Raw genomic sequence first — 25,812 nt, 5'->3', positions numbered from 1 at the left:
TTGAGCAACAACCCCATAACATAGGCAGCACCTGGAGGAACCGCTTCTGGTCAGAGATCATCTTTAGATTGTTAAGAAGTCTGCTTTCTGTTGAGGCACTTCTAAGCGCTCTCAAAACTTGAGCTGCTTGTAGTTAGTGAAGTTCCCACAGAATGTTTTGGAAGAGGAGAGGAAAACATCTGAATCACACTTAGAATTCTAGCAGGAGGTTGGTATGGTTACCGTGTGTTCTTATGTTCTTACCCTACACTATGTGCCATGTGGTGTGGTCAGGATATCGGCGGATATTCTATGCGTCCAGGTATTGTTCCATCCTGAATGACCGAAGATGCTAACAGAGAATGAGTGCTCAAGCTAATGCAGCAATTCAGAGAACTAAGAGAAATACTAATACAAAAAAAAAAAAAAGTAACAACATATCCTTTACAGAAACTATAGGACGTGCTTTATTTGGATCGGGTTTTGATTGTCTGATTCGGCGATTAAGATGTCATTAAAAATGTACTACAGTGCGCACAGCGCTTTGCTTTGCTTGTGACACACATTGATTACAATCAGTTGTGGTAGCAGTAACCTTTCTTTCTCCCTCGTGTGTTTCCAGGATGTGCGCTGTGTTCGGTGGTATCTATTGTCTTCGCCATCCTGTGCAGTGCCTTGTAGTGGACAAAGGATCTGGACGGTAAGGGTAATACACGTAACCTTCTGTTTATATACAAAACACAGGTGAAAAATGTGTTAAGTCAATTTAAAAGAAATGATTCTTCAAACATCCTCCTTGGTATTAATAACACATCAACCTTGATTAAAAGTAATTTGTGTATAGGTCCTCCAGAACAAGGAAAGTGGGTCTAGAATATAGAAACTGAATTAATTTCCCGGTGATATTACTACAGCTCCTGATCACCCAAGCTTGGAAGACAAATCATTTCAGCTGCCGGGGGGCTGGTGATGAGTGATATTAGTTTTCCTTGTGGCCTTACCTACTCTAATTGATTTTCATCAGATGACAACAAAGCCCTCTGTTATTGCATTTTTAAAAATGGAGCTCACCTAAAGACACATCAGATTAATCTTTGCTGATAATGCACGTCACTCCAAGAGAAAAGACTTTAATGAGTTTTTAGGTAGATTGTTGTCATAAACTATGCAGCCCTCTTATCCTAGAATAAATTCTTCTACAACGATATCAGGCCTGAAGGCAGATTTAAAGTTGAACTAAGAAAGATCAAGCCACAGTTTTTTCCATAGTGGTATTTTTCACCCCTCTAAATTGTCATAGTTTCTGTTATATAAACTCTGTCAGTTATTAGTCTGACCGCAGGCTTCGGCTCTCATGAGAGTCTTTTCAGCTTAGTTTCTGTAATTGAAAAGTTCAAAACACTCTGTAGAAAATTCTAAAAATTAAGCTAGAAAATATGAAGTAACCTCTTCTAAGGGAAATTAAATTATCAGAGTAAAGTGCTTGCTTTCCAGTTGCACTGCACAGTTGATTCTTTGAGCATGGTAGCTAGATTTGTTGTGACATGGTCAAGTAGCATCTGTTTTTCCTGGAATTCTGTAAACAACAGATTTTATTTTTCTGTCTGTCAGTTCCTTAAGATTCTGACGTTCATTGCATAGTTTTAAACTTTGAGATGCAAATGTGATCGTATTTCATCATATGTGGTGTTGTCTTAAGTGCATGATTCATATGCAGATGAAATTATGTGCCTTTCATAAACTCCGTAGGGCTTTTTAACAGTAGTAGTTGAACTTTTACTATAGGGAGCTTTCTTTTCCAATAATGTTTATAAATACTTGCTCTTTGAGCTGGACAAAGCTACTGGTTGTTAGCCGTGCTCTGGAGGTCTTAACTGATTGGTGGTACTGGTTGTCCCAGTTTCCAGCTTCTTTTGCACATTCTGAAGACCTTTGAAGTCAGTGTTTTCTATTTTATATGTAGTCTTAAAAAGGTGGAGCACTGCTTTTATTTTAACCTGGTTTTATGTTTTGGGTCTGATAAGTGCTTGAGGTTCTAGATAGGTTTCAAGTGTCATGTTTAGGTTCTTGGACTGCTTTGGTGGTTCACTTGCACTATTTTCATGTCAAACTGAAGGGTACATTTCTGAGGTGCAGAATTACTGAAATATTTTTAGGAGCCTTTACCAGACATTCATTATTCCAAAAACATTGTTTTTTTAATAATGCCATTATCCGATGTTGATAAGGGAGAAGCATATACAACACATCCAGCTTCCCAAGTCTTGTCATCTGCCTTTTCCTTGGAGCCACCTGCCTGCTTCTGTTGTCCCTTTCAAGCTCTCCTGTAGTTTGAAAGCAAATATTTTACCAAGTAGCATTCTATGTCAAAATAAAAGCAAACAAAAAAAAATATGTATACTAAAGAAGGGAAATGTCAGACTTCTTAGAGATAATGAAAATAAGGCATTCTAGGTTGAAATCTGGTTTTAAAAGTATTTTCAGCAATGTCAGAAAGCCCATATAATGTTCTCTTTTTTTCCCCTAATAGTTTTTAGAAGTCTCAAACATCCCCTTCACCATAGCAAAAATGCTCAAAAAGTTGAGTTTCTTTGACCCAGGTGTAGGTTTTTATTCAGTTACATTATTGTCTCTTTATTTTCTCTCACCTGAATGGAATACTGCTTTTACTTGTTAAGTCTTCTCCTCGGAATAGTATTTAACAAGCTGTCCGGTTTGTGACTGAGATCATCACTGTTGCCTTTCCCTTCTTTTTCTTTCTTCTTGTTATCTCTTTCCTTACTGTGCATTCCTTTCCTGCATCAGCTCTAATTTCCTCTTCACTTTTGGGCTTCCGTGTTTTGCCTAATAAAAATCAGCTATCAGATTGCTAATGAGGGTATTTATGAGTTACTGAGCTTTTGAGTCAACAGGCCATTAATAGTAATTGGTAATAGACCAGGTCATATCTCGTTGTCGCTGCAGCGCGCTCTGTAGTTTCGGAGGCAGCTTCCCGTGGTTACAAATAGGTTACACTCACAACAGTAGAAATTGAGGCAAATTGTGCAGTGTTCATTGCTATTTTATAACCATCTTCCATAGGCTTCCAGATTTCATCAAAATTCATAGCTGCAGCCTTGCTTTTCTTCTCATACTTTTGGTTGATAGTTCACGGTTTAATTTGAAGTCCTGAAATATTCCTTTCTAGATGTGGTTAACATTCTCTCCAGCAGAAGAGAAATAAGAACCAACTCAATATCTGGTTGAATTGCTTTTTCCTGTTTTAGTACTTCTAGCTGTATATCCAGAGAACACCCCCAACTATACAAGTGTTTTTCATCATGTTACTCTAGAATTTGTAGAGTTCGTGGAAATAAAAGTGTGAAATAAGTGTGAAAGTATCGAAACTTTTAGACAGACCTGTTCCTAGGTTTTGGTAATCGACCTGAAAATGCCTGGATTTTACCTATTGTATCAGGTTAGGTCTGCTGGTATAACGTCTACAGGACATCCTGAGTTCTTGCCAGAGCTCTGATGCTCTGTTAGAAAACCCCTCTCCTATTCCTTAAGCTGAGGAAAAAGCACATTGAATGTATGCATGGTAAATATTTATCTTTTTGTTGTTGATTTTCTCCATGCTTATTGTAGGTCACTTATTTGGGTACATGTGATAAAGTTTAAAGTATCTTAAATTACATGGTTTGCGTTAATAATACTGGTAGGCGTTTTCTGTTGATCACACTTTACATATGTTTCCAATTACATAATTCTGTCTCAAAAACTGAAAAGATGTGATAAATGGAAATTTATACATCTGTAATAAAAAGATATAGCAAACACACAGTAATTTACATATCTTTCTTGAATTATTGCACACTGGCTTTGTCAGTGCTGGTAAGTCCATTTCAAGGATGTCGCCCTTAGTCCATTAGTTTGGATAATGAGCCCTATAAAGTACATTTATAACTCGTGGCACTGCAAGGAGATGGATTCTAATTTTCATCCTTTTATCTAGACACATTGAAAGAAGGTCAATGGAGGGTTCTGTATGATTCATTGTCCCAACACATATCAGATGACAGAGACCCGATAATGTCAGTACATAAGTGTTTTCCATATTTGGAAGCAGTACTTGAAAGAAATTTTCTCAGCATCATCCTTTGAAGTAAAGTGGAGACTGAAATTAAAAGCTCTATCTCTCTTTCTGTTTAAAATCTTATCAAATGTATGACCTGAGAGTTATTCCTGAACAAAGGAGAGGAACCAACACTTAGCAGGAAAATAAAAAGTGTGCCGTTGCTTTTGCCGGCTGTGAGTGATGCAACATGACATTTAATCAACCTTTCCCCTTCGAGAATGTTTAGAGGGGTGGCAGGGGAAATTGTTTCATAAACAATAAGAAAGATTATAATTAGAAATGAACTGTAGCAGCTCGACTTCCTTGTTTATTTGCAGTATTCAAATGAGGGCTCGAGAGTGAAATCACTTAGTTTAACATTAAGGAAAAACTTCTTAAAGTTGCAAATGAAACACATGGGATAGAACGAGATTGAAACTGTGTGAAGAGTGCTGCGTGTTAAATGGAACAGGGCTTGTACCGTTAGGCTTCTCTTTCCATTACAGTTCTCAAGTTATCAGTTGTGCTTGAGTGGAGGCGTGTTTGGATCCAGATTCCTACGAAAGCAGCATTAGAAGTTAGTGTTATAAAAACACGCTTAATCGTCATTAACCTCTTATATTTATAAAAAAGCAGCGTGTGCACCCTCTTTCAGTGCCCATTTCAGACTGCAGAAGCGGTTGGTTTACTAAAGCTGGTGGAAGCTGATTGCTACTTTTTTAGGTTTGGTTCTCATCTTCTCTACTTTTATAGATCGTATTGATCGCTGAAGCTAATGAGGAGCTTGACGTTACAGAAATGCCGTTTATTCATGAGGCATGACTTGCATGTCAGATATTTTCTGATACAGGAATGACAATGCGCTATGATAAAAGACACTTCAGTCTGTAAGGGATCTCTGATTTGGGCATCATTTTGTTTCTTTTGATGTTTTCAAGTGCACACATACGCGCGTGTGTGTCAATGTGTGTGAGAGAATTTACTGGTTGGAATCTTGTATAGAAATCATCTGAAACACTCAGATGCTGATGCAGAATAATTGAGTTTAAAAAAAATGTGGTAACTTATAGGCCAAGCAAAAGTCAAGTTAAGCTAATTTGCTTTATTTATTTATACAGTAAATGTTCTGATACAGTAGAAAACCTTAAAACTTGGTTTAGAAATCAGTATTAAGCCTTAAAGATCCAGACGATGTGGAAACAGGCTGTGAGGAAAGAATTGTACTGCACGTATTTTACTTACAGGTTAGATAGGAAGAGCATTTACTAAGGTAAGTGCTATTTAAACCTGTAAGGGTTTCTTAAAATCATAGAACCGTAGAATCGTAGAATAGTTTGAATTGGAAGGCACCTTAAAGATCATCTAATTCCAACCCCCTGCCATGGGCAGGGACACCTCCCACTAGATCAGGCTGCCCAAGGCCCATCCAACCTGGCCTTGAACGCCTCCAGGAATGAGGCAGCCACAGCTTCCCTGGGCAACCTGGGCCAGTGCCTCACCACTGTCATTGCGAAGAAAGTCCTTCTTCACAATGTCTAGTCTAAATCTGTCCCTTTCCAGTTTATAGCCATTACCCTTAGTCCTATCACTACAAGCCTTTGTAAAAAGTCCCTCCCCAGCTTTGTTGTAGCCACTTCACGTACCGGAACGTCGCTATAAGGTCTCCTTAGAGCCTTCTCCAGGCTGAACCAGCCCAGCTCTCTCAGGCTGTCTTGGTATGGGAGGTGCTCCAGCCCTCTGATCATCCTTGTAGCCCTTTTCTGCACCTGTTCCAACAGCCCCACCTCCTTCTTCCGTTGAGGATTCCTGAACTGGGACATAATACTCCAGATGAGGTCTCACAAGAGAAGGATAGAGGGGCAGAATCCCCTCCCTCACTCTGCTGGCCACACTTCTTTTAATGCAGCCCAGAACACGGTTGGCCTTCTGGGCTGTAAGCACACATTGCCGGCCCATGTCAAGCATGTCGTTGTTCAGCAGCTTCTCATCAATCAGGAAAAATATTTGCAACATCTCAGTTTGAGGAGAATATGTACAATTTAATAGAACACAGATCATGGCACATAGGAATCGGCAGTAGAGATGGGGTTTAGTTCGTGTCTGTATGCAGCCTCCTTTTTCTGAGTCTCATACAGATGATTTAGTTTCACATGGGTCTGAAGTTTATTCTCTCATAGAGCTTTTTCTCCATTCAAATCCAAAGTTTGTATCTTGTTCTCACACCAGCTTTCTGAATTGCGTTGTGTGGTTTGCTTTTCTGTCACATTTTTACGAGTGTCAGTCTGTTGTTATACTTAGCTATATATATATAACTCAATTTCAAAACCCTATGCATGCTTTTGTTACCTTACATTTAAATATCTTATTTTTTTTAATTTTTTTTTTTAACAGATGCAAAGCTATTGTGGATCACTTTGGACAAAGAATAAGTGCTAAGTATTTTATTGTGGAAGATAGTTACCTTTCAGACAGTGTATGCACAAATGTGCATTACAGGTATGCAGTAGAACAGTAAACATAGTAAATTGCTGTAGATAATAAAGTTAAGAGTTTATCATCTCCTGCTTATCTCTGCCGTACAGCTTAGTTCTATGCATAGTTTCTCTCTTGCTGTATACTTGCAGGCATACTGTGTACTTTATATGTTTAGGTTTTCTTAAGTTGTTCTCTAAATCATATGCCACTTTCCTTACAGAACCTCCAACAGCTCTAACTGTGTTAGGGATTTAACATTTGTTAAAAAGTGTTTGGAAGGTGGAAGTGGCTATTGCTGTTCTTGCTTAAAATTTGTTCAGTTTTAGGAAAATATTAAAAATCATTGTTTTTTCTGATTTTAGTTGTTCTTGCCATGTTCTTGCATTGGACATACACTGCACATACTGCCTTTGTCTTTAGAATATTGCGGGATTATAGCAAAACTGTTGTAGTAGGTGCAGTGCAGAAATAATCGTAGGAAATAGAGGATTGGAAACTTCAGCTCATCAACTCCACCCTAGTTTGTTTCCCCTTAATCCGAAGTGTCCTGTGTTGTTTGGAACATAACATTGGTGCTACTAATCTTGATCAAATAAAAAGAAGGATTTTTTTAAAAATCAGAAGGCCAATCAGGCTGCTCTGTGTGATGGCACTGGCTCGTTTATTCATCATCTATTTTGGTCACTGAGAATACTTCATTCATGTTCCAGATGTGGTCTTACTTCAGCAATAGGCAACGTATGCCTCTAGCAATCATATTAATAAAGATTAGCTGTTTAAGTAGCCTTCCCACAGCGTTGTGTTCAGATTGGTATTGCTGAAACTATGAATCCGGATTGCTTTTTTGTTTCTTTTTTGTGAAATGCCATAATTGTTTTGTTTAATTGTAGGCAGATCTCCAGAGCAGTGCTCATTACAGATCGGTCTGTACTAAACACAGATTCAGAGCAGCAGGTACGTATCGCTTATTTCTTTATGAAATCTATGTACTGATGTTTAGTTATTGGTAGGAATTAATGTTTCTGATTTTGCTTGAATCCAGCTTTTTAGTCAGCTCAACTGATAACTGTTTAATTTGTTAGTCTCTATAAAAACTATTAGGAATCTTATTCTGTTTCTTTCAGTGACTTGGTCCCTGTTTGGTTGGCACTATATTAACAGAGTTTCTAAGGTGCTGTCTTTAGAGCAGTCTTAATAAACTGTTACCCTTAGTATCCTGTTGACTGTTACTTATTTCTCTCCTCTATGTTTTGTTCAGAGTTCTTTTGGTTTTCTCCACATTCACTTTTACTGTTCAGAGTTCTTATTGGACACTTTCAGATCCTTTAAATGTTCCTGTTTCATCAGTCTTTGCAGACCATAATTGTGAAGGATGTTAATCTGTGGTGTTTCTTCTCTGTGCATCCTATATTCTTACAGTTTAAATAGGGTCTGCAAAATCAGAACATGCATAACAGACAAGTCTCTTCTCCCTCAGTCTTGCTATTAGCAGTCCTGCATGAGACATGTTCTCACCCAACAGAACTCTACCCAGCGTTCAGAACCAGTCTCTTGCCGACAGCTGCCATCCTTTTGAAAGGGGCTGCAGTCAGAGGTTTTGTTGCTGTTCTGCAGAAAGTCCGTACAAAGGTGGACTTACTGACTTTGGTAGAAATTCCTTCATGCTCAAAGTCTGCAGGATTAATTCCACAAATTGTTACTAATAAACCAGAAAACAAAATTGCATCCGTGTCTGCAGCTGGTTTTCACCTTTACTCAGAGTTGTGTTAGTTGCTTCATCCTCCTTGTTACTGTGCATTAAAGCTGTTCTTTCTGCTTGATAGGTTTCCATTCTGACAGTGCCTCCAATGGAAGTAGGAAAACCAGCAGTTTGTGTCATTGAGTTGTGTTCCTCAACCATGACATGCATGAAGGACACTTGTAAGTACAGGGTATTTGTAACCTTAACCGTATTTTTCCCTTTAACTCTACCAACTCTGAAATAAAGTTTAAAATTCTCCTCTGCTGCACAACAACCACGCTGTTACCTGAGAAAATGGTGTGGGCTGGGTTACCGTGATAGCAGAGGGAGGGAATAGTCTGCTGTCTTCATTCTGTAGCAGATGCGTGCTGTTCCATATGGCTTCGGAACCACACTACGAGGTTCTTGTTGCATTCAGTTTTCTGAAAATGTGCATGTGATAATTATTTATTCACAATCTTGTGATTTTCATCGCAATGAAGTCTATTGTTCTTCACTTCCAAGTGAAACAAACATCATGTGTTCTTTTCATACTTATGTGGTGAATAAGCTCGACAGTTGTAGTCTTATTCATCCTGGGACAATGTTCTGTTTACTGTACAGTAATTATGAAATAGCACCAACAAAGAGATTTTTGTTTGGACTGCTGTAATTTTTTCTAGGTAAAAAAACCTGTTGGTATACCATATTTTGTTTATTCTGCAAGATTGTTAAGACAACCAAAGATATAGTGAACTGGCAAATAAGGGTTGCAGAGAGCTCTAGCAGCCTGTCTCTTTTCCGCTATAACAAGCTAAGATTGTGCAGTCTTCATGCCAAAATGCTAAGACTCTTTTTTTTTGTTTTTCATAATATTTTCTGCCAAGAATTTCTATTACCGTTATAATTGAAGGGCCCCAAACCCACCCAAAATATTTTCTCAAATAATTTCTGAAAAAAACTGTAAGCAAAAAGGTGGGATCTTGGTTAATGTAGATGCGTGTATTCATTTCTTGTCCTTTCAGACCTTTAAAATTTATCTTCATGTATTGAAATAATAGAATTGTATTTGAGGTATCGCTCAGTTCTTGGTATGAGACGTATTTAATAATTTTTTAAAAATCTTTTACATCATTATCTGTAAATGAGTTTTAACCTGACTGATTTCTCCTTCAAACAATTATTTAAGATAAGTACACAAATACATCTACTCTTTGATCACACTGCATAAATGACAGGCACATAATCTGTATTGCCAGTTGAGTGGAACCAAACTCCTTCACTTGCCCTAAAAATTGAGACTGTAATGATGAAATCATGAACTAAACTCATCGTTCTTCTTGCTGGAAGAATTACCTGAAGACAAATGTTGGCAACCACTGTAACTAATGCAGTTATACCTGAGTAAATCAAATATAATCAAAATATATACTCATGACTGTGACTCAGAGCCATAACCTTAAAGATAATAAAAAGATTTTATAGAAAGTAAATGATGTGAACTTTAGTGATTTATACCTGGGAGTTTTTGAGGAAAGAATAGATTGTATTACAGTGTTCAGGGCTGTAAACATTTGGTTAAGGCTGCAAGGAGACTCATGACCACCTGTTTTCATTTACTTTTTTAGTGCACATTCCTTCCACGAGGTTTCGTTTTGGTTAAATAAAAAATTAATATTAATTTTCTAATATGTGTGTGCAATCTGAAAGCAGAGCAGCATACAGAGTTAAATGTCTCATCCTCTTGAAGTTGGTGTCAAAAGTTCTGTGGCATAACTGCGGCCAGGAATTCCCTCCTGGACAGCCAGGCTGTAGCCAAATTTCCAAATTCCCACTCAGTCCCAGTTTAGCTCTTAGAGGAGGCTGTTGATGGAAGGAGTGATCTTTGTGGATTCAGTATGTTATTGAGCTGTGGGACTGTCAACACAATGATGAAAATGTTCTTGAGGTTTCTAGAGGTCATTAATGGCAAATCTGATGGTGTTATCCAGATTCTTGCGACTGCTTTCCCTGTTTTCCCTAGACGCAGAAAGGCATTCTCTGTGTCTGCACCGGAAAGAGAATTAGGAGACGTACTAGGAGAATTTCTCTGTATAGTGCATATTCACTCTATTCCCTAATACAGTATTTCTTTGGGGTAAAGGAATTGATTTATATGAAGAGCAGTGATTTCTAAAAGCCTTAAAACTTGTAAATGCTATTTATGTATCTGTGTCATGGTGATGGTAATCTCTTTGTGTTTTAACAGATTTAGTCCATTTGACCTGTCCATCAACTAATACTGCTAGGGAGGATTTAGAGCCGGCTGTACAGAAGTTATTCAATCTAAATACAGAAAAAGGTAAAAATAAATAAATACAAGCATTAAGAAATTATTTTGCAGAAATATAATTTACCCTCATGACTAAGGTATCTGTTATGAACGTCTGAATCTGTCATCAGAGTCAGCTTATGATGAGCTGCTATTTAGGTATCAGCATTTCAAAGCAGAGGAATCTATTTTGAGAGTGAGATCGGTTAGACAGATGTCAGGTTTTTTTCTGATCTAATGTTCCAAGTCTTCTTCAGCTGTGGTTTAACTCTAGTACACAAGAACCATGGATGTACATGTCTAGGACCTTTTTAATATTTCATGCTTTCTTTTTGATGGAAACCTACTTGCTCGTCAGCAAGGCTTGCAAAGGTGCAGTCATGAAATGAAATATTTGTGAATCTGATTTCTTACGTTATCACTTGGATTTAGTGATTTCTACCCCTTGAGTATCCCTAGCAAAAGATATCAAACTGCCTAAAGTTGGTGATCTGGTTTTCCTCTTCGGGTGCCACACGTGCTCTGTGCTAGAAGCTTCTTAGTATTCTTTTGCCTTCTCTTGTTCTAACACTATCGCTCATCCTTTTGTTGTCCTTCTCTTGTGCTTCCTTGGGTGCTGTTTTTTAGTATAAATTCTCTGGATTCTGCTTTAAGCAGTGGAAGCATAAAGTTGTTATGCACTGCAGTGTTAAGAGGAAGACAGATTTTCAGTCATTTCCAATAATGAACTATTTGGCCCTAAGTTCAAGAAAACCTTGTCAGCTCCTTTTGTGAACTTTGACCCTGAAATGGACACTTTCACAGTCCCAGAGGGAAGAGGCTGTTGACAAAGCAGTGTTTGCCTGCAGAAATGTTGTCCCTGAAATACTTTGACCTAATTCTACAGAAATGTTTGAAATTTAATCTGGATGTCTGGAATTTAACCGTAGTTTTGGTAGATGCTCATAGAGTAGGTTGCATGCATATAGAGGATGCTGCTGTGCAAAGCACAAGTGTGGTGTGCTTAACTACGCTAAATGATAGCTCTTCTATGAAGAAATAGTACTTAGCTCTTGCTGGAAGTGTTTACGTTGATATATACGCAAATTAGTAAGATGTGAGTGTATTTTCTAATATCTATAGTTTGTTTACTTATAATATTTGCTGTTGTGCTTCATTCTTAACATCATGAATTCAGGTAGAATATTCTCCTGTTTAGAACAAAATCTTTTGTGTGGCCGGTTTTTCTTTTTCCTCTCAGGGCTCTGTAACCACGAACAGTGTTTCATGAAGGATTGAGGTCAGCTTTTTTCCATAGTTTGTTTTTCTGTGTTCTTTTCCATTTTTATTGCTTTTTCCTCTCCCTTTTAATGATAAAGCAAATACCTTACTGGTTTTGTTAGAAAACAGAGTGCTTTTAATAGGGAGTAAAGTATTAAATAATGTTAATTTTCTGTCATTTTTGCTTACAGTAAAAACCAAACTTTTTATTAGGCTTGGAGTACAAGAGCTTTTACAAAACAAATATGTTGAGTACAGCTAGGGTTTGTAAATAGAAAACTTTATTAGATCTGCAAATACTTTTTACATTGATGTTTATTAATTTAAAGTCCACTAGTTTCTAATTTTTAATACTTAACATATATTTAACTTTTCAAGACAGCACCATGTGTTTGAAAGACTCAGTGAATGAGAGATTAGCTTGCAGCTTAGCGTCTTCTAATCATTTGGGGGGGGTAGCATTAATCTTAATGTTTAAAGTGATCCAGTTTTGAAATGATATATTGTTTAGAACCTGACTGAAATTCTTCTGTGGGAACTCTGTGATCACAGAGGTCCTCAGGTGCAGTGAGGCACTGAGAAGCTAGTTTTCACTGACACATAGGCCTTTTTATCATCAGGATGAGGTTGTGGTCGTATTTTAATTAAAATGTCAGAACAAATACTGTTGGAGTTATTGAAAATGAATCACCAGATAAAGTGAGCACTGGGCCATGGCAGGTCAAAGAGGCAAAGTCACCTGTAGAAGAGGACTCCATTCATTTTCCTGCCTAAATGAGGAAGAAGTAACTTTTATGAGCAATGTGAACTTTTAAATATATTAAAGAGCATCTTGCCCTGTATTAAGGCGCAGACTTTCACAGGCTGATGAATTTAATTTGTATCTGAAACTGTTCAGTATGGTTAGCACTTTTTTTTTTTTGAAGTATTTGACAGTTATAAAAAGATACTGAAGGAATAACATAGATTTATCCTTTTTTTCTTTTTATTCAACTGCTTTAAAGTACTGTTTTGAATGCCATTGTTATCTAGAAATTTCTTCTTAAAAAGAAGTAAATCTCGCAAGGTGTCTGACAAGCTTCATTTATTTTAGAGGAAGTAAAGTACTAAAAAGGGGACAGCAAATATGCCAAACAAATAGTATCTATTAAGCGAGGAATCTATGTTGTTTATTCCACCACTGCGTTCTGCACTGTTAGAAAGTGACCTTCATCTTCCCAGAGGTTTTTCTGCCTGTGCACAGGGGGTTATGTGAATGCGCAAAGCAACTGCAAGAAGTTACAAGCAGGATGTAGTTTGTGAACATTTTGTATTCGTAGTGAATATTGCAGCACGGTACAAGTCCTCAGTAAGAGTGGGTAAATATAAATTAGTCATTTATTTTCAATTAGCGGTTATTTCCACAGTGTAGATATTGTACATATTGCCTGTCACACAGATCAAACAGAAACATCTGGGGTTGGTAATTCTTTACCTGCAGTTAATTTGGGGGAGGGCAGTTCTTTGTGGATTTCTCTTTAAAATTTCTCTTATTTAAACTATGAGCATTAATTAGTCTCCTTAGATTGGCTTGAAGACACTCAAATTTAGAGTACGTAAAGGTCTGCTATAAGAATAGTTCCCATACAAAGAGGACTATAATAAATATATATGTTTTAAGCTATAAAATGAGCAGGGAAAAAGTTTACATCAAAGATGTCTTTGCATATGGAATGCAGTAGCTTCAAGCTGGCACAGCCCATGGAGGTCTCGTTCAGACTGTCACATGCTTATGGAGTTTATCCAGAGTAAATTAGATAACATGAAGTGGAAAGGCTTTAAATTTAGACCAGGCTTCTTGATAGTATGCTTTTAGTGATAATTGGTTCTTATGTGGCATAGTGTGTGCAGAATAAGTAGAGTTTACATCCCCATGGTTGTAAAGGAAAAGTATGATGAAAGAGCACCTCAGAAAAGAATGGAAAGTAAAATTAATTGGCTTTTTAAAGACAATAATAATACTTTATTAGAGTAATTCCATGTTACTAAATGGACTTTTAGTAGGCTAGATTATATCTTACCCTTATTACATGATTACTGGAAACACTTTTTTTTTCTTTTCAGAGACTGAAAATGAAGAACTGGAGAAACCTAAAGTCCTGTGGGCAGTGTACTTCAACATGAGGGACTCCTCAGGAATTGACAAGAGTTCATACAACAGCTTACCCTTAAATGTTTATGTCTGTTCTGGACCGGACTCTGCTTTAGGGAACGACTGTGCTGTCAAACAGGTTGGGCAGCTTTTGTGGTGGCAGAACTTTAATTTTAAAGACCTAAGAAAGTCCAACACATTCTGCTTTTGTTCTGGGTTATTCTGCTTTTTGCTAGGTAATTAGTACTAATACAGCTGTAAACAGCTAGATGTACAAAAATCTTAAACGGCAAAGTGAGCGTTAGTGGGATTGAGAATGGAGGGAACTTGAGAAAGGTTAGTTGGTGTAGTACCGTTGGGAGTAGCAGAGAGTTAATCTGAACAGGTAGCGGGAATCTAGATGAAAGAGCATCTCAGAACAGGATGAAGGCAGCAGTACATGAAGATGATGATCTTGGTAGAATGGTTGCTTGCTCTAAAACTATGGAAAAGAAAAGCTTGTCAGTTCAGGAATACAGATGATAACTCCCCCAAAATATGTAGTCTTCAGGTACGGTAGTAGAGAAGCAGTACAAATGAAAAGTCAGAAAAGCTTATCTATAGTTCAGGTTGGAAGGATCATCGAAGGAATAGAATACCTGCAGGACGTAGTCACAGACCTAAAACCTATTGGGAGAAAAAAACAACGAAATTACTAATCTGGTACATTAAGCAGTCTGTCTGTCTCAGTTTACTCTGTCTCTTCTCTTTAACTCAGGATCACTGTGTTAAAAAAATATGGTGTAATTGTGTCTCTGAAGGAGTTGAGGGGAATGTCATTTTACTCATGGCCTTGGGATAATATTTGGCACCAAATCAGACTCAGTTCTAACATTTAGTTCTTATCATTTGGGTGTCTACATCTAGTTCCTGTTAGCTAGAATCCTGAACTGAGAGCTACTCGCAGCTTGCTAGTGGTAGGCAAAATATCCAGTACTCAGTGTAAGACAAACTACTCGTGCTTGGAAATGGGAGGTGAAGAGCGAGTACCTCTCACTGTGCATTTCCCACTGCAGTTGAGCAGAAGACAACAAGATCATGCAAATATGTAGATTATGACTTACTCAACAAAAGACAACTACAGGAATGCTTCTCCTGTGCTCTTGCATTCTGAGACCACCTTGATAAAAAGGTATTGATTCTTAGTCAAATGTGCTACAGCTGTCTCTGTGGTGTCAGCATGCTCTCAGAGCTCATGTGAAAAGACTTTTACATCCTTGTAGCACTAATTGGCACTAGTCATTTTTAATACTGTTTTTTTAATGGCCACGTTCAGAGAAAGTGCATGCCATCTTCTAACCAGTTGCAGGTTTTTTTACGACTGAGTCATAAACCTCTTAAAATAAGATTTCAAAATGGAAAGGCTGACATAGCCTGAACTGTAGGGTTAAACCAGAATAATTAAGGCCTAATAGTACCCTTCATTTTGCTTTAAAAGGCAATAATTTGCCTCTGGAGAGGATAAAGAATTGTAAGACAATTATTAGGGTAGCAGTTTTAAATTATAAATGAGTTCTTTGGATATGGCTTGGAAAATTGAATCTAATTTCTCTAATCAATTCTGTGTTTACTGTTTTAATGATACCTGCCATGAGTTATGTTTTCCTCACCATTGGTATTAGTAACTTCTATATGTTGTGCTATTTGATCTTATTGATGAGCCGTTACTTAGAAAGCAAGACACCACAGCTTTTACAGATGATCCATCCACAGCTCAGTATGCAAATGACCTCATTATTGGGTTATTTTAATATACTGTTAAATTCCTAGTGTATATTGAATTAAATGTGATGTCTGCATTTCCTTGCCCTGAGGACAGGCTAAATTAAATGTAAGGTGCCATTTATGATTCCTTCAAATTCCGTATGGATGGACTAAGCAAAGTATCTGGCTTCCAGTTGTCTTTTTTCACTGCCGCAACCTGATGTGACTTATTTTCTAGCGTAGTTTGCTCCCTGAACTGTTTCAGATTTCTGCGGCATCTTCGTGTTCATAAGAGGAAGCACTGAAATTGTTATGCTATATTTGTGCTTTCACCTGTTTACATTTTTTCCTGTATCCAAAAGGATTTTAGAGACTCTAAGTGTGTCGTATTTCAAACTACTGTGAGTTTGGTAGTGTTCTCTGTAAAAGTTGCTCTGAAAGCCTGTCCAGCTTCTCTGCGTGCCCTCGAGCTGCAGAGCTGGGATACAGTAAAACAGCAACAAAACACAGTTTTATTCAACTTCGGTGCCTAAACGAGAGTCTCTGTACAAGTGCTTTATGTGCTTGGATCTTAATGCTTCATTCAAACATACACACTTGAAAGCTTGTACGTTTAACTACTAAATATTGAAGGAGCTATTTACTAACTTAATTAGTTACAGTATGTATCAAAGCGTTATATAGAAGGAGCTGATGAATTATTATTGGTTATTCTGCATGGCTTCAGCTGGGTAAGGTTAACAAAAAATTGTTAGAGCTGAAAGCACTCTATACCATTAGATTGTTCAATTATAACCAATGTCATTATGTCCTGTATAGCATAACCTCATAATTATTTGACCGTTTTTGGAGCGGATATTTGCTGACTGATTGGCGACTGAATAATTGTTGAGAACTGCATAGGAAATGTTTTTCCGCTCTAGTTTGTCATAAAATATGACACTTTTCTTCAATATAAGTATAATAATAGTTTAAGTGTATTTTTGGAGTTTCGAGGGCAAGTGCAAACTTGAAATAAAAGATCTTTTACCTTCAAAAAGCTCATTTTGTTAAGTTTTTGTAGAGTATTTCCTCCCCTTTGCCCTCAGACTGCAGGCAGGGATTTCCAGTTACAAAAATGTGTTTTTGCAGTAGAAAATAAAAATTTGTGTGTGTGTTTTTTCATACGCTAATATAAACAGTTATAAACACTTTTAAATGTATATGGAAGAGTGAAATTTAGAAAGCAGAATGAAAAATTAAATTGAACTGAGGGCAGACAGGGCCATTTAAGCAGTTAATAATGAACTCTTACATCCACTTGCTGCTGATACAGATCCACTGCTGGTGGGCAGCGAAGTTTATCACAGAAAGCTGTTTGGTGCACGCTCAATGATGTATTAATCTGAAAACAATTCCCGGTTGTCCAGGAATCCACATCATGTAATCAGCCTTTGTAGTTGGTGTTAACTGACCTACTGTCAGCTCTTTCAGTGCCGTGCCTGGTAGCAGTACCAATATCAAGATTAAATGCATTTTTCCCTGTGTGGGAGCTCTCACCACAGGTCGTCCTTAGGGCACGTTCGCTGAATAGCCAAAATTGAGAGGCAATATTCCATTGCCTTTGTAGAAACCCGGAACATAGCCGTGATCTGCAGCAGTTGTCGCCCTTTGCCTTAGAAGCTTAAGGACTTGGAAAAGAAAATCTTTATGGAAATGTGAAATGCATGTCGATGTTGTCGATGTTGGCTTTTTTTTTCTTGAGACGTCTGGTTCTCAAGAATCCTAAGATTGTATTATTTTGGTTCTTTTTCTCTCAGATTCGGTAGTTGTGTTCCATGTGTTGTAGTAACAACTACCCTGATGTTATCAAAACCATGTTTCTTTTCAGTGTCTTCCATTCTTGCTCAAAAAAAATTGTCTTTTTGTGTGTTACTTAGTTTCTAAACCTTGATGACATGAAGATTAGGGGGCATGGTAAATCCTTGAGCTATATCTTAAAAATAACTGTCTTTTTAGCTAAGTAAAAGTTGTTTATACAGTTATTTTCAGAAAGGCACAATTTGAGCGCACAGGTGTACTCACATCATCGCTGAAATAATAGACATGGGTTTTGAATGTTATATTGTATACAAATATGCATGTTTTCAATTATAATATCCCATTGGATGTAAATGGTTTTCAGTTGAGCTATTTATGAGCTGTTCAGGAAAGCAGAAATGAATTTGTTTCTGTGGTTTTGAAATTGAAGAAGGGATCCCCTGTAGCTGTGATGTCGATCGTGCATGTTAACAGTTTCTTGGCTTTGCTTGTCATGTGGAATGGATTCTTCTCTCTGGAAAGAAGCAAGATCTTTCCCTTGCTTTGCATTTGACTGTAGATAGGAGTATTTTTGTAGTGGAAAAGATTGTTTTGCTTGCAAAAGTTCGGCTTTGTTTTTCTCAGTGCGATGTAAAATGACCGTCATTTTGTAGAAGCCTTGTGCTGTGACTTCACTAGGACAGCCATGTGAAAGGATAGATTGCTTTTTCTTGTTTGAGGACTGCAAGAAGGAATGGATTTCCCATGTGTTTACCAACTGTCAAAGTAGTAAATCACTATTGATTTGAAAGAACTGAGGTTAATCTTAAATATCTGTAAAATGTTGCTCCGTGGCATTACATTTCAAGGTGAATTTATTTAGTTTTTTGCTTTCTTTTCTGAATAGGCTGAGACTATTTTCAGAGAAATGTTTCCTACCGAGGAATTTTGCCCACCATCACCAAATCCAGAAGATATTATTTATGATGAAGATGGGATTGCACCAGAAGAGGCTGGATTGAGTAATTCACCAGAGACAAAACCTGATACCTCAGTGGAGGAAGGCAGTAGCGAAGGTAGTGCTGCTCTTAAGAAAGAAGATAATGAAGACTGAATTAGCACTGTTCTTTCAGTAGAAGAGGAGGTTGACCCGAACTAAAATGTAAGGGAGGAAGGGTAAGAAAAAGAGGTTTAAAACCCCCATAGCTGTATTTTTTGCAATTGCCTTACTTTCCTTAGCTAAAATAATCTTGGTTTTTGTCAAACAGTTTCTTTGATAGCTGGGACATTTCTAAATAGTCTCAAGTCCAGCAGACCCAGGGGTGTTTGTAGCGAAACAAAAACCAGAATAAAGCATTTGCATTTAAAATGCTGAAATAGGATTCATGGTTTATTGAGAGAATTTCGTTGTTTTACATCTTGGAAGGAATCCTCCATCTAAAACTTTAAACAGGCAATGAGTCAAAACTAATCAAAAGAAAAAAAGTGGGCTCTTACTTACCACTCAGAAGATCTTCCAAGACAGCATATCACAGTTCTACTAAAAATGATGGATCTGTGCCAATTAAACAGGTGAAGGTGAGCTTCATAGTCTGTCCTTTGAAGTGCTTTTATGAATGGAACTTAAAGGCAATAATATTGACATTTCTGGAGCGTCTTTACAGTAGGTAAAGGTCTAACAGATAGGATTTTCTGTAATGACCTTATTTACTGTAGCTAGGAAAACAAAACAGCACAATTAGAACTTAATGCTGGATTCCCCCCCCCCTCAAAAAAAAAAAATTAAAATCATAATTGGATCATCCCTTGTAAGCTTTCCTGCATTTGTTGCAGTATTTGGGCCTTTATAAGCCAGTAGGTAATCTTTGAAATATGGTGTCTGAGAAGTTTACATGTTCATTAATTGAGGGGATTTTGTGGTGGGGAGAGGGTTCCACTTATAATTCCAAAGGTTTGTATTGCTCCTGGTTAATAAGATAAAAATGAGTTGTAAATTATGCATTTTGTAATGATAAATCATAAAGCATTTATATAATAAAATTTATTGAAGTATTTATAAGCCTAGTTTGTATGAAAAATTACGAAATTAGAAAGCTGTTGTAAACGAGCGTGATAAACTTGCACTTCTGAACAATGCTTGAAATCAGATATTCGGATGATGAAAAATATTTAGCCTTTACTTAAAGATTTATCTTAAAACGTACACCTAGTAGATGTGCAGTGTATCTGAATAGAGCGGTCAGTGAATTTTGGTCAGTTGGGGTTTAAACTTCTACAGGAACTGAGATGTAGTTCTAGCAGTGCTTAAATACTGTACATGAATAAAAAATGCAATTGAATAGAGAATATTCCGGACTGCCTGAACTTGGCTCATCCAGGCTTTTGTACAGTTTCACAGTGCACGTGCCTGCCCTTACAACGGCTTCATGCCATAAAGGTTAGTTTATTTATTTTTTTACTGCGTAACGGATACAGTTAACTTCAGTTTGTCTTGCATCAGAATACCTTGTCCAGGTTGCATTTCAGAAACGGGTTTGTTTGTGTTTACACTCTTTATTTACTGGATTGGTACCATTGTGTGTATAATCCCAACGTCCTCAGAAAAATACGTGGTTGAAATGTTTCCAATGTTAACCCGCAGTTATCTTGGGATATTTGTGATTGAGCAGTTATTTATATATAGTGATAAGCGGACTGCCTCTTCATTTAGCTGTACTTTTTATGTGTATTGGAAAGCATGAGTAGATGGTAATTGTGTTTAACATCTACAGATCTGTAAAAGAACCAAGTGGAGGACCTAGTCCCTGTTTGTCTTTCCGTAATAGGGATCAGAGTTGAATTTTTCATCTTGTATGTTTACAAGGAAATCATTTGATGAAAATTAAAGGTTTGCTTGCAAGTCCATTTTTCTGTGTTTTCTTTCAATTATGCAAGAAAAGCAGTGCATTCGTTAGTGGAGATTTACAGATAATTCTGCTATCTCCTTTCATCCTGTTGACATCTGTAATAAGCCTGAAGCTTACATGTGTGGCAGTATGTTTCTGTAAGTTAGCACGGTTATGGATAGCAGCATCTTAGTCTTCCTGCCCATGTGAAGCACTTTGGAAACACCGCAAATTTGATTTTAGATAAGATGGAATAATCCACAAGTCGTAGGCTGTGTCTTTACAGTACATTGATTGCTTAAAAACTGTTTTCGTGTCTCATTCATGTGGTGAATGGAAATAGAAAATGTTTTTCCTATGGTACTTGAGTACCCAATAGCTCACTCGCAGAAGCAGGAGATAGGACTGTTGATCTTGGTATTTTACAGAAATCGTGCACGGAACTGCATTCTTTTCTTGCTCTAAAAGATTTAAGCCTACAAAGCGAGGTTTAGGCTTATTAGAAGTAGTTGTTAAGGCTTGTCATAAAGGATGTATTCAAAAGATAACATGACTTTTTAAAACCTGGCAATTTATCTGTAGGATTATTAATAAATCAAGTTAAAGAAAGATAAGGTTAATTGAATTTTTAAACAAGTAGCAGTATTATCCTTCAAGCACCTTGGAGCTCATACAATATTCACACCTTTTTTTTCCTAAGTAGTGCTTTGATATGTTTGAATTCCTTTTTTAATGAGTACTTTCTTTTTAACTTGGTTAATTGGATTAACTCTTAATATTCAAACAGCTAATTTCATGCCATTTTCCCTTCTGCTGTCGTGTTGCCTTAGCTGTGTGACTGCCATTAGTTCCTGTTCCTTTGGAAGGATTTTCAGCCATGAAGCTGCTACGTCTGCTTTTTCTGGTGATGATGATGCTTAGGGCCATTTGACAGGTAATCATTAGAACTTAGATCCTTGCAGACTATGGGGTCTTTTCTCCTATCATTGCAGGGGGATTTATGTAGGTAACTCCTATTAATGTTAATGGGACTTGCATGTGTAAATTCTCCTTGCATCAATGGGAAAATTGACCCCTGAAAAAAACACTCTGCGTGTTGGACTTACTGATTCAGAACTGTCCAGGCCCTGTCGGCTGCTGTGTGGCAGCAGGACGGAGCACGTGCTTTGTGCCCTTTCACTGGAATGCTCTGAAGAGCATTGTAGATGCTGTTTTGCTGCTCCAGCTTCAGGAAGCTTATTCTGTAGCTGAGTACTGGTAGCTCTAAGCATGGAGCTGGACTAAGAAATGCTTTTCTCTTGAAGGGGTTCTTGTCTCTATCGTGAAGCTGTTAGGTTAGTGGGTCATATTGGCACAATGATAAAGCATCGGGATAATGTCATGCTAAACTGGAGTTCATTGGTGCCTCAAGGCCCAGTTCATGATCCATAACACCAGAGTGGGATCTGTACCCAGGCTGAGTGTCCAGCCTGAGGAGCGAGTGTTTTCATTACTAGCAGGCATCCTACTGGTTTTTGAGTCTAGGAAAAGATAGCTTACAAGAGTCTTCTCTCTTAGAAAAAATAAACCACCGCTGCAGACCCTCCTGTGCTGTTTCAGACTCTGAGAACAGAGAGAACTTCGTAATGGCCAATGTGGAATTCTGAATCTTCTGTTTCAAACCTGATCATATTTCTGGAGCTCACCCTTTAATCACTTGAGAGACCAGCTGTCAGATCATTGCAGCGAAACATTTCTCTGCTCTGGGAGCTTTGCAGTAGTGTAAAAGTCACTGCAAGTCATGGGCGAGTCCTCTGTTGTGACTAAGTTATCCAGTGAATTCAGCCTTTTTTCTGTGCAAAAATTCCTGTGAGCCCTAGTTAAGTACCCTCAGCGAGTGATTTTTAGACTATAGATTATTCAGAGAGAATCCACTGGACGGGTCTTATTAACTTAAGTCATGTGGTGTTTTTCTGCTACATATTTGGATGCTGAAATAATACATAAAACTTAATTTTAAAAATTATTCATTCATTATTACGTTGTACATTTTTAAAACAAAATAATAAAATGCTTTTATGAAAAACAACAAAAATGCTATCTACTATTAAGGAAGCCCTCATAAAATGACTTATCTTAAAGTGTGGACACTTGTACATGATGCTTGTATTTTCTTTCCATAGAAGTTTTAAGCCAGGAGACCTGATTGCTTTCCAGACTCCCAGTCTGAATCTAAAATGAAAATGTGAGCGTGGTAAAAGTTAATGGCCCTCTCAGTTATGTTTTAAGGATGTATTCACCTCTGCTAAGATATCACTTGAAACGCACACTGCACAGAGTACACATTTTAAAAGTTGGTTTGCATGAAATCTCCTTAGATGGCCTCTTGCGGTGTCAGCTCGGAAGCGCCGCCTGACCCCATGTGCACCTGGGCACAAGGGTACTGCAGGGGGTGAAGCAGTACCCATCCAAGAGTGATAGCAAGCAGCGGCTAATGGATCGACTTAGGATTCTAGAGAAATGGATATATTTTTGGGCTCTGGTAGCGGTTTCCTCAATGATCTTGGTTGAGTCATTTCATCTTATTGTCGTAGTAAAAAGGTGTAAAACGGTGACAGGTATTTTCTGAAGCCTTTTGAGAGGTCAGTAAAATATAACAGTAAGATATGTATTTGAGAAGGAAAATGAGCAGTGTTAATGATAACTATAAAAAAGATAGCAGTAATACTTAAGAGGTGCAAATGATTTTCGGAGAAAAAATCTGATAGAACTATTATAACGCGATGGGGATGGCAGGGGCTTTGTCAGCCCGGTCCCTTCTCACATCTGACATTTCCTATGTATCACAAGTAAGGTTTCACCAATCAGCACAGATTCTTTGTTTACTGCCGAATAAAAATAACGTAAAATTATCCTTCTTTTAAAAATCTTTTTCTGATGAGGCATATTTTGCTGGCAGATTGTAACGCATATTGCTTCATTGTTTAATTAGAACTTAATGCTAATGTCATTAACATTCTATGTGATATTTCAGTATGTTGCCTATTTATAGACATAATGAAAGTCGTAAGGTTTTTGTAGTAAAGTGCTTTTGACTGTGCTATTAAATTAAAAATAGTCTTAAAGTTACTCTGACCTGATGTTAGCTTTGAGCGTCATTGTCCGCGGTCCAGTAAACCTGAAAAATACAGCTACGGACACTAAATGTGTTTTTTAATTATTATTTTTTTACTAGAGCCTAACTCATCCTTTCCTTTGAGAAAGATAAAAGAAATAGACTGAAATAAGCAGGAATCTCAGACAAGTTAGATCTGAAGTGTGAAATGTCCTCCTTTAAGACTGTTTGGAGTCTTGACACTAAATTGAAATAATCAGGATCTTACCCAAATTTTATTCTGTGGTGTTGCTTCTAGATCAGTTAATTAGGCAGCACCTCACCTTGCAGTTTCTTATCACAAATTTAGATGTGTGCTTTATTTGTGGGCATTAAGTGCTAAATAACTGCCGAGTTTTGTACTCGGTGTCTCCTCTTTAGTAGGGACTAAAGATTCCCTACTAAAGAGGAGGTTCTGTGGGTTTCTTTCTACACAGCCTTTTTCTTAGCATTCATAATATCTTTTTTGCATAAATGATCTCCTAGAGTGATTTTTAAACAAAAGCAGGGAGGTACCTGTAACAAAAATCAATCAGCCCCAAAATGGGAATGAGGTACACTTTTAAGAGGTCATAAAATTGTGTAATGGCACTGTTTTGGATAATACCTCACTGGATATCCTATTGTACGTAACTGATGAGCACAGTATGTGTACAGTGATCACACAGTGCACGTTCTTGTTGAATTCACCATCTTACAGCGGGAATTATGCCTACTTGTAGGGCTCTGTTTCTATACTTTGTAACATGTCCCAGTTTGATTAAATAGGTCTTGTCTTTGAGTGCTCTGCACTCTTGAATCTTTGAGTCAGTCTTTTGAGGTTCAATGGTGCCAAGCCAATGAGCAGGTCTTGAATAATAAGTGGGAAGTAATAGAAGGTTAAGAAAATACATTTGAGTGCGGACGGTTCCTTTCCTCCGTTACGTTCACATGGGATGTTCTTGGTGGCGGGAATAAAATTTGGTGAGAGATGATAAAAATAATTTGTACTTCGTGGGCTTAAAGGACTTGTGAGGAGGCTGCGTTGTCCTTCCTGTGAGGCCGATGGTGGCTGTGGTGTCCTCCCTGTGAGGCTGGTGGTGGATGCTCACCAGATGGTGCTAGAGGCCACCACTGCCAATGGTGTTGTCTGTCTGCTCTCTGGCCTGGGTTGTGGCCACCAGCAGCAGGAGACCTGGGCTGCTACACCTGGAGAGCCGGTGCGAGGTGGGAATGGACAGATCTGTTGGCAGTGCTGATGAAGGGAGTCTATGTGTCTTTCTCTCTCTGCTAAAGTACTTGGCACTCCTCTCCCACCTACCCTGCATTCGTGATGCCTCTTCTGTCTTGTATATACTCAGTGACTCCACCAGGAGAAATACTCCCACTTCGTCCTAGATGGATACACTTGAACTTGTCACCTCCTTCTTGAGAAAATACAAACAAGTAAATCAAATTTGTGGTGCAGTGCAGTGCAGGATGGCACAGGGAAGGCCTGTTTTTTTTGGTCGCTCCTCTGAACCTCCTGAAGCTTTGCAGTAGATAAATAATGGCTTCTCTGGCCAAGTGAGAAGTGCTGTTGTAGTGCCTCAGTGTTCAGCCTGTACTTCCTGATTTCAGCTCCACAGGGGCTGAAGTGATGGACCACCACTGACCAGCTCATGCTGCACAGGGAAAACGGAATGCAACTCTGGATGCAAATTTCAGAATTTAGTGGACTTTTAGAGGACTATGAGGTAAGTTTTGAGTTTCTTCTAGGCCCTTCTGTGGCTGTCATCCTTGGTGGTTTTGTAAAGAAGAGTAAGAACGAGCCAAAAAAAATTGTTCTCTGAACTTGACCAGCATCTCCACAATGCTGGGCTGAGAGAGGCTTCCTCCAGTGCTGCTCTCTGAAGGAGTTTTCCTTATGGTGTTGAGTCTGTTATGGATGCTACAGTAGCATCACGCTGCTCTTATTGAAACCTGTAGATATTTTTCTTATAAAGCCACTTGGAAAGGTTTAAAAGGATTGTTGCAATTTTTTGATTACCACAGATGTATTCATTCTGTTTCATGGAACTGAATTACAGCATCATGTCTGTTGCTGGTACATTAATAAAACGTACGAAGGAAGCCTTTCAATGTAGCTCCTTTGTGAAGAGACTTTTTTTTTATTAAGAATAAGCAGGAAGGATTTTCCAAAGATGCATATTTTTCTCAGAGTAATGTTGCATACAGACTGGAGAGTGCTTCTTCTATTGAATTGTGTAATGAAAAGTCAACCAGTTTAATGGTTGACAAACTTTGATATTCAAATAAAGATGTTGCTGGTATTTCCATAA

At 37.9% G+C, this 25,812-nt stretch overlaps 1 protein-coding gene across 1 annotated transcript in view; it reads left to right on the top strand.

The window, feature by feature from the left end:
- Positions 1–20,398, top strand: part of CHM (CHM Rab escort protein) — a 52,496-nt gene extending 32,098 nt beyond the window's left edge. The window contains exons 9-15 of the mRNA XM_009555292.2: positions 602–679; positions 6,467–6,571; positions 7,441–7,504; positions 8,374–8,470; positions 10,519–10,611; positions 13,945–14,111; positions 18,402–20,398. Of these exons, the coding sequence (XP_009553587.2) occupies positions 602–679; positions 6,467–6,571; positions 7,441–7,504; positions 8,374–8,470; positions 10,519–10,611; positions 13,945–14,111; positions 18,402–18,608 (811 nt within the window). The 3' untranslated portion in view covers positions 18,609–20,398. The remainder of the gene's footprint in view (positions 1–601; positions 680–6,466; positions 6,572–7,440; positions 7,505–8,373; positions 8,471–10,518; positions 10,612–13,944; positions 14,112–18,401) is intronic.
- Positions 20,399–25,812: the final 5,414 nt, after the last annotated feature.

Source organism: Cuculus canorus, chromosome 10 (genome assembly GCF_017976375.1).
Source record: "Cuculus canorus isolate bCucCan1 chromosome 10, bCucCan1.pri, whole genome shotgun sequence".
NCBI lineage: Eukaryota > Metazoa > Chordata > Aves > Cuculiformes > Cuculidae > Cuculus > Cuculus canorus.
This window is presented reverse-complemented; position numbering and strand designations above follow the sequence as displayed.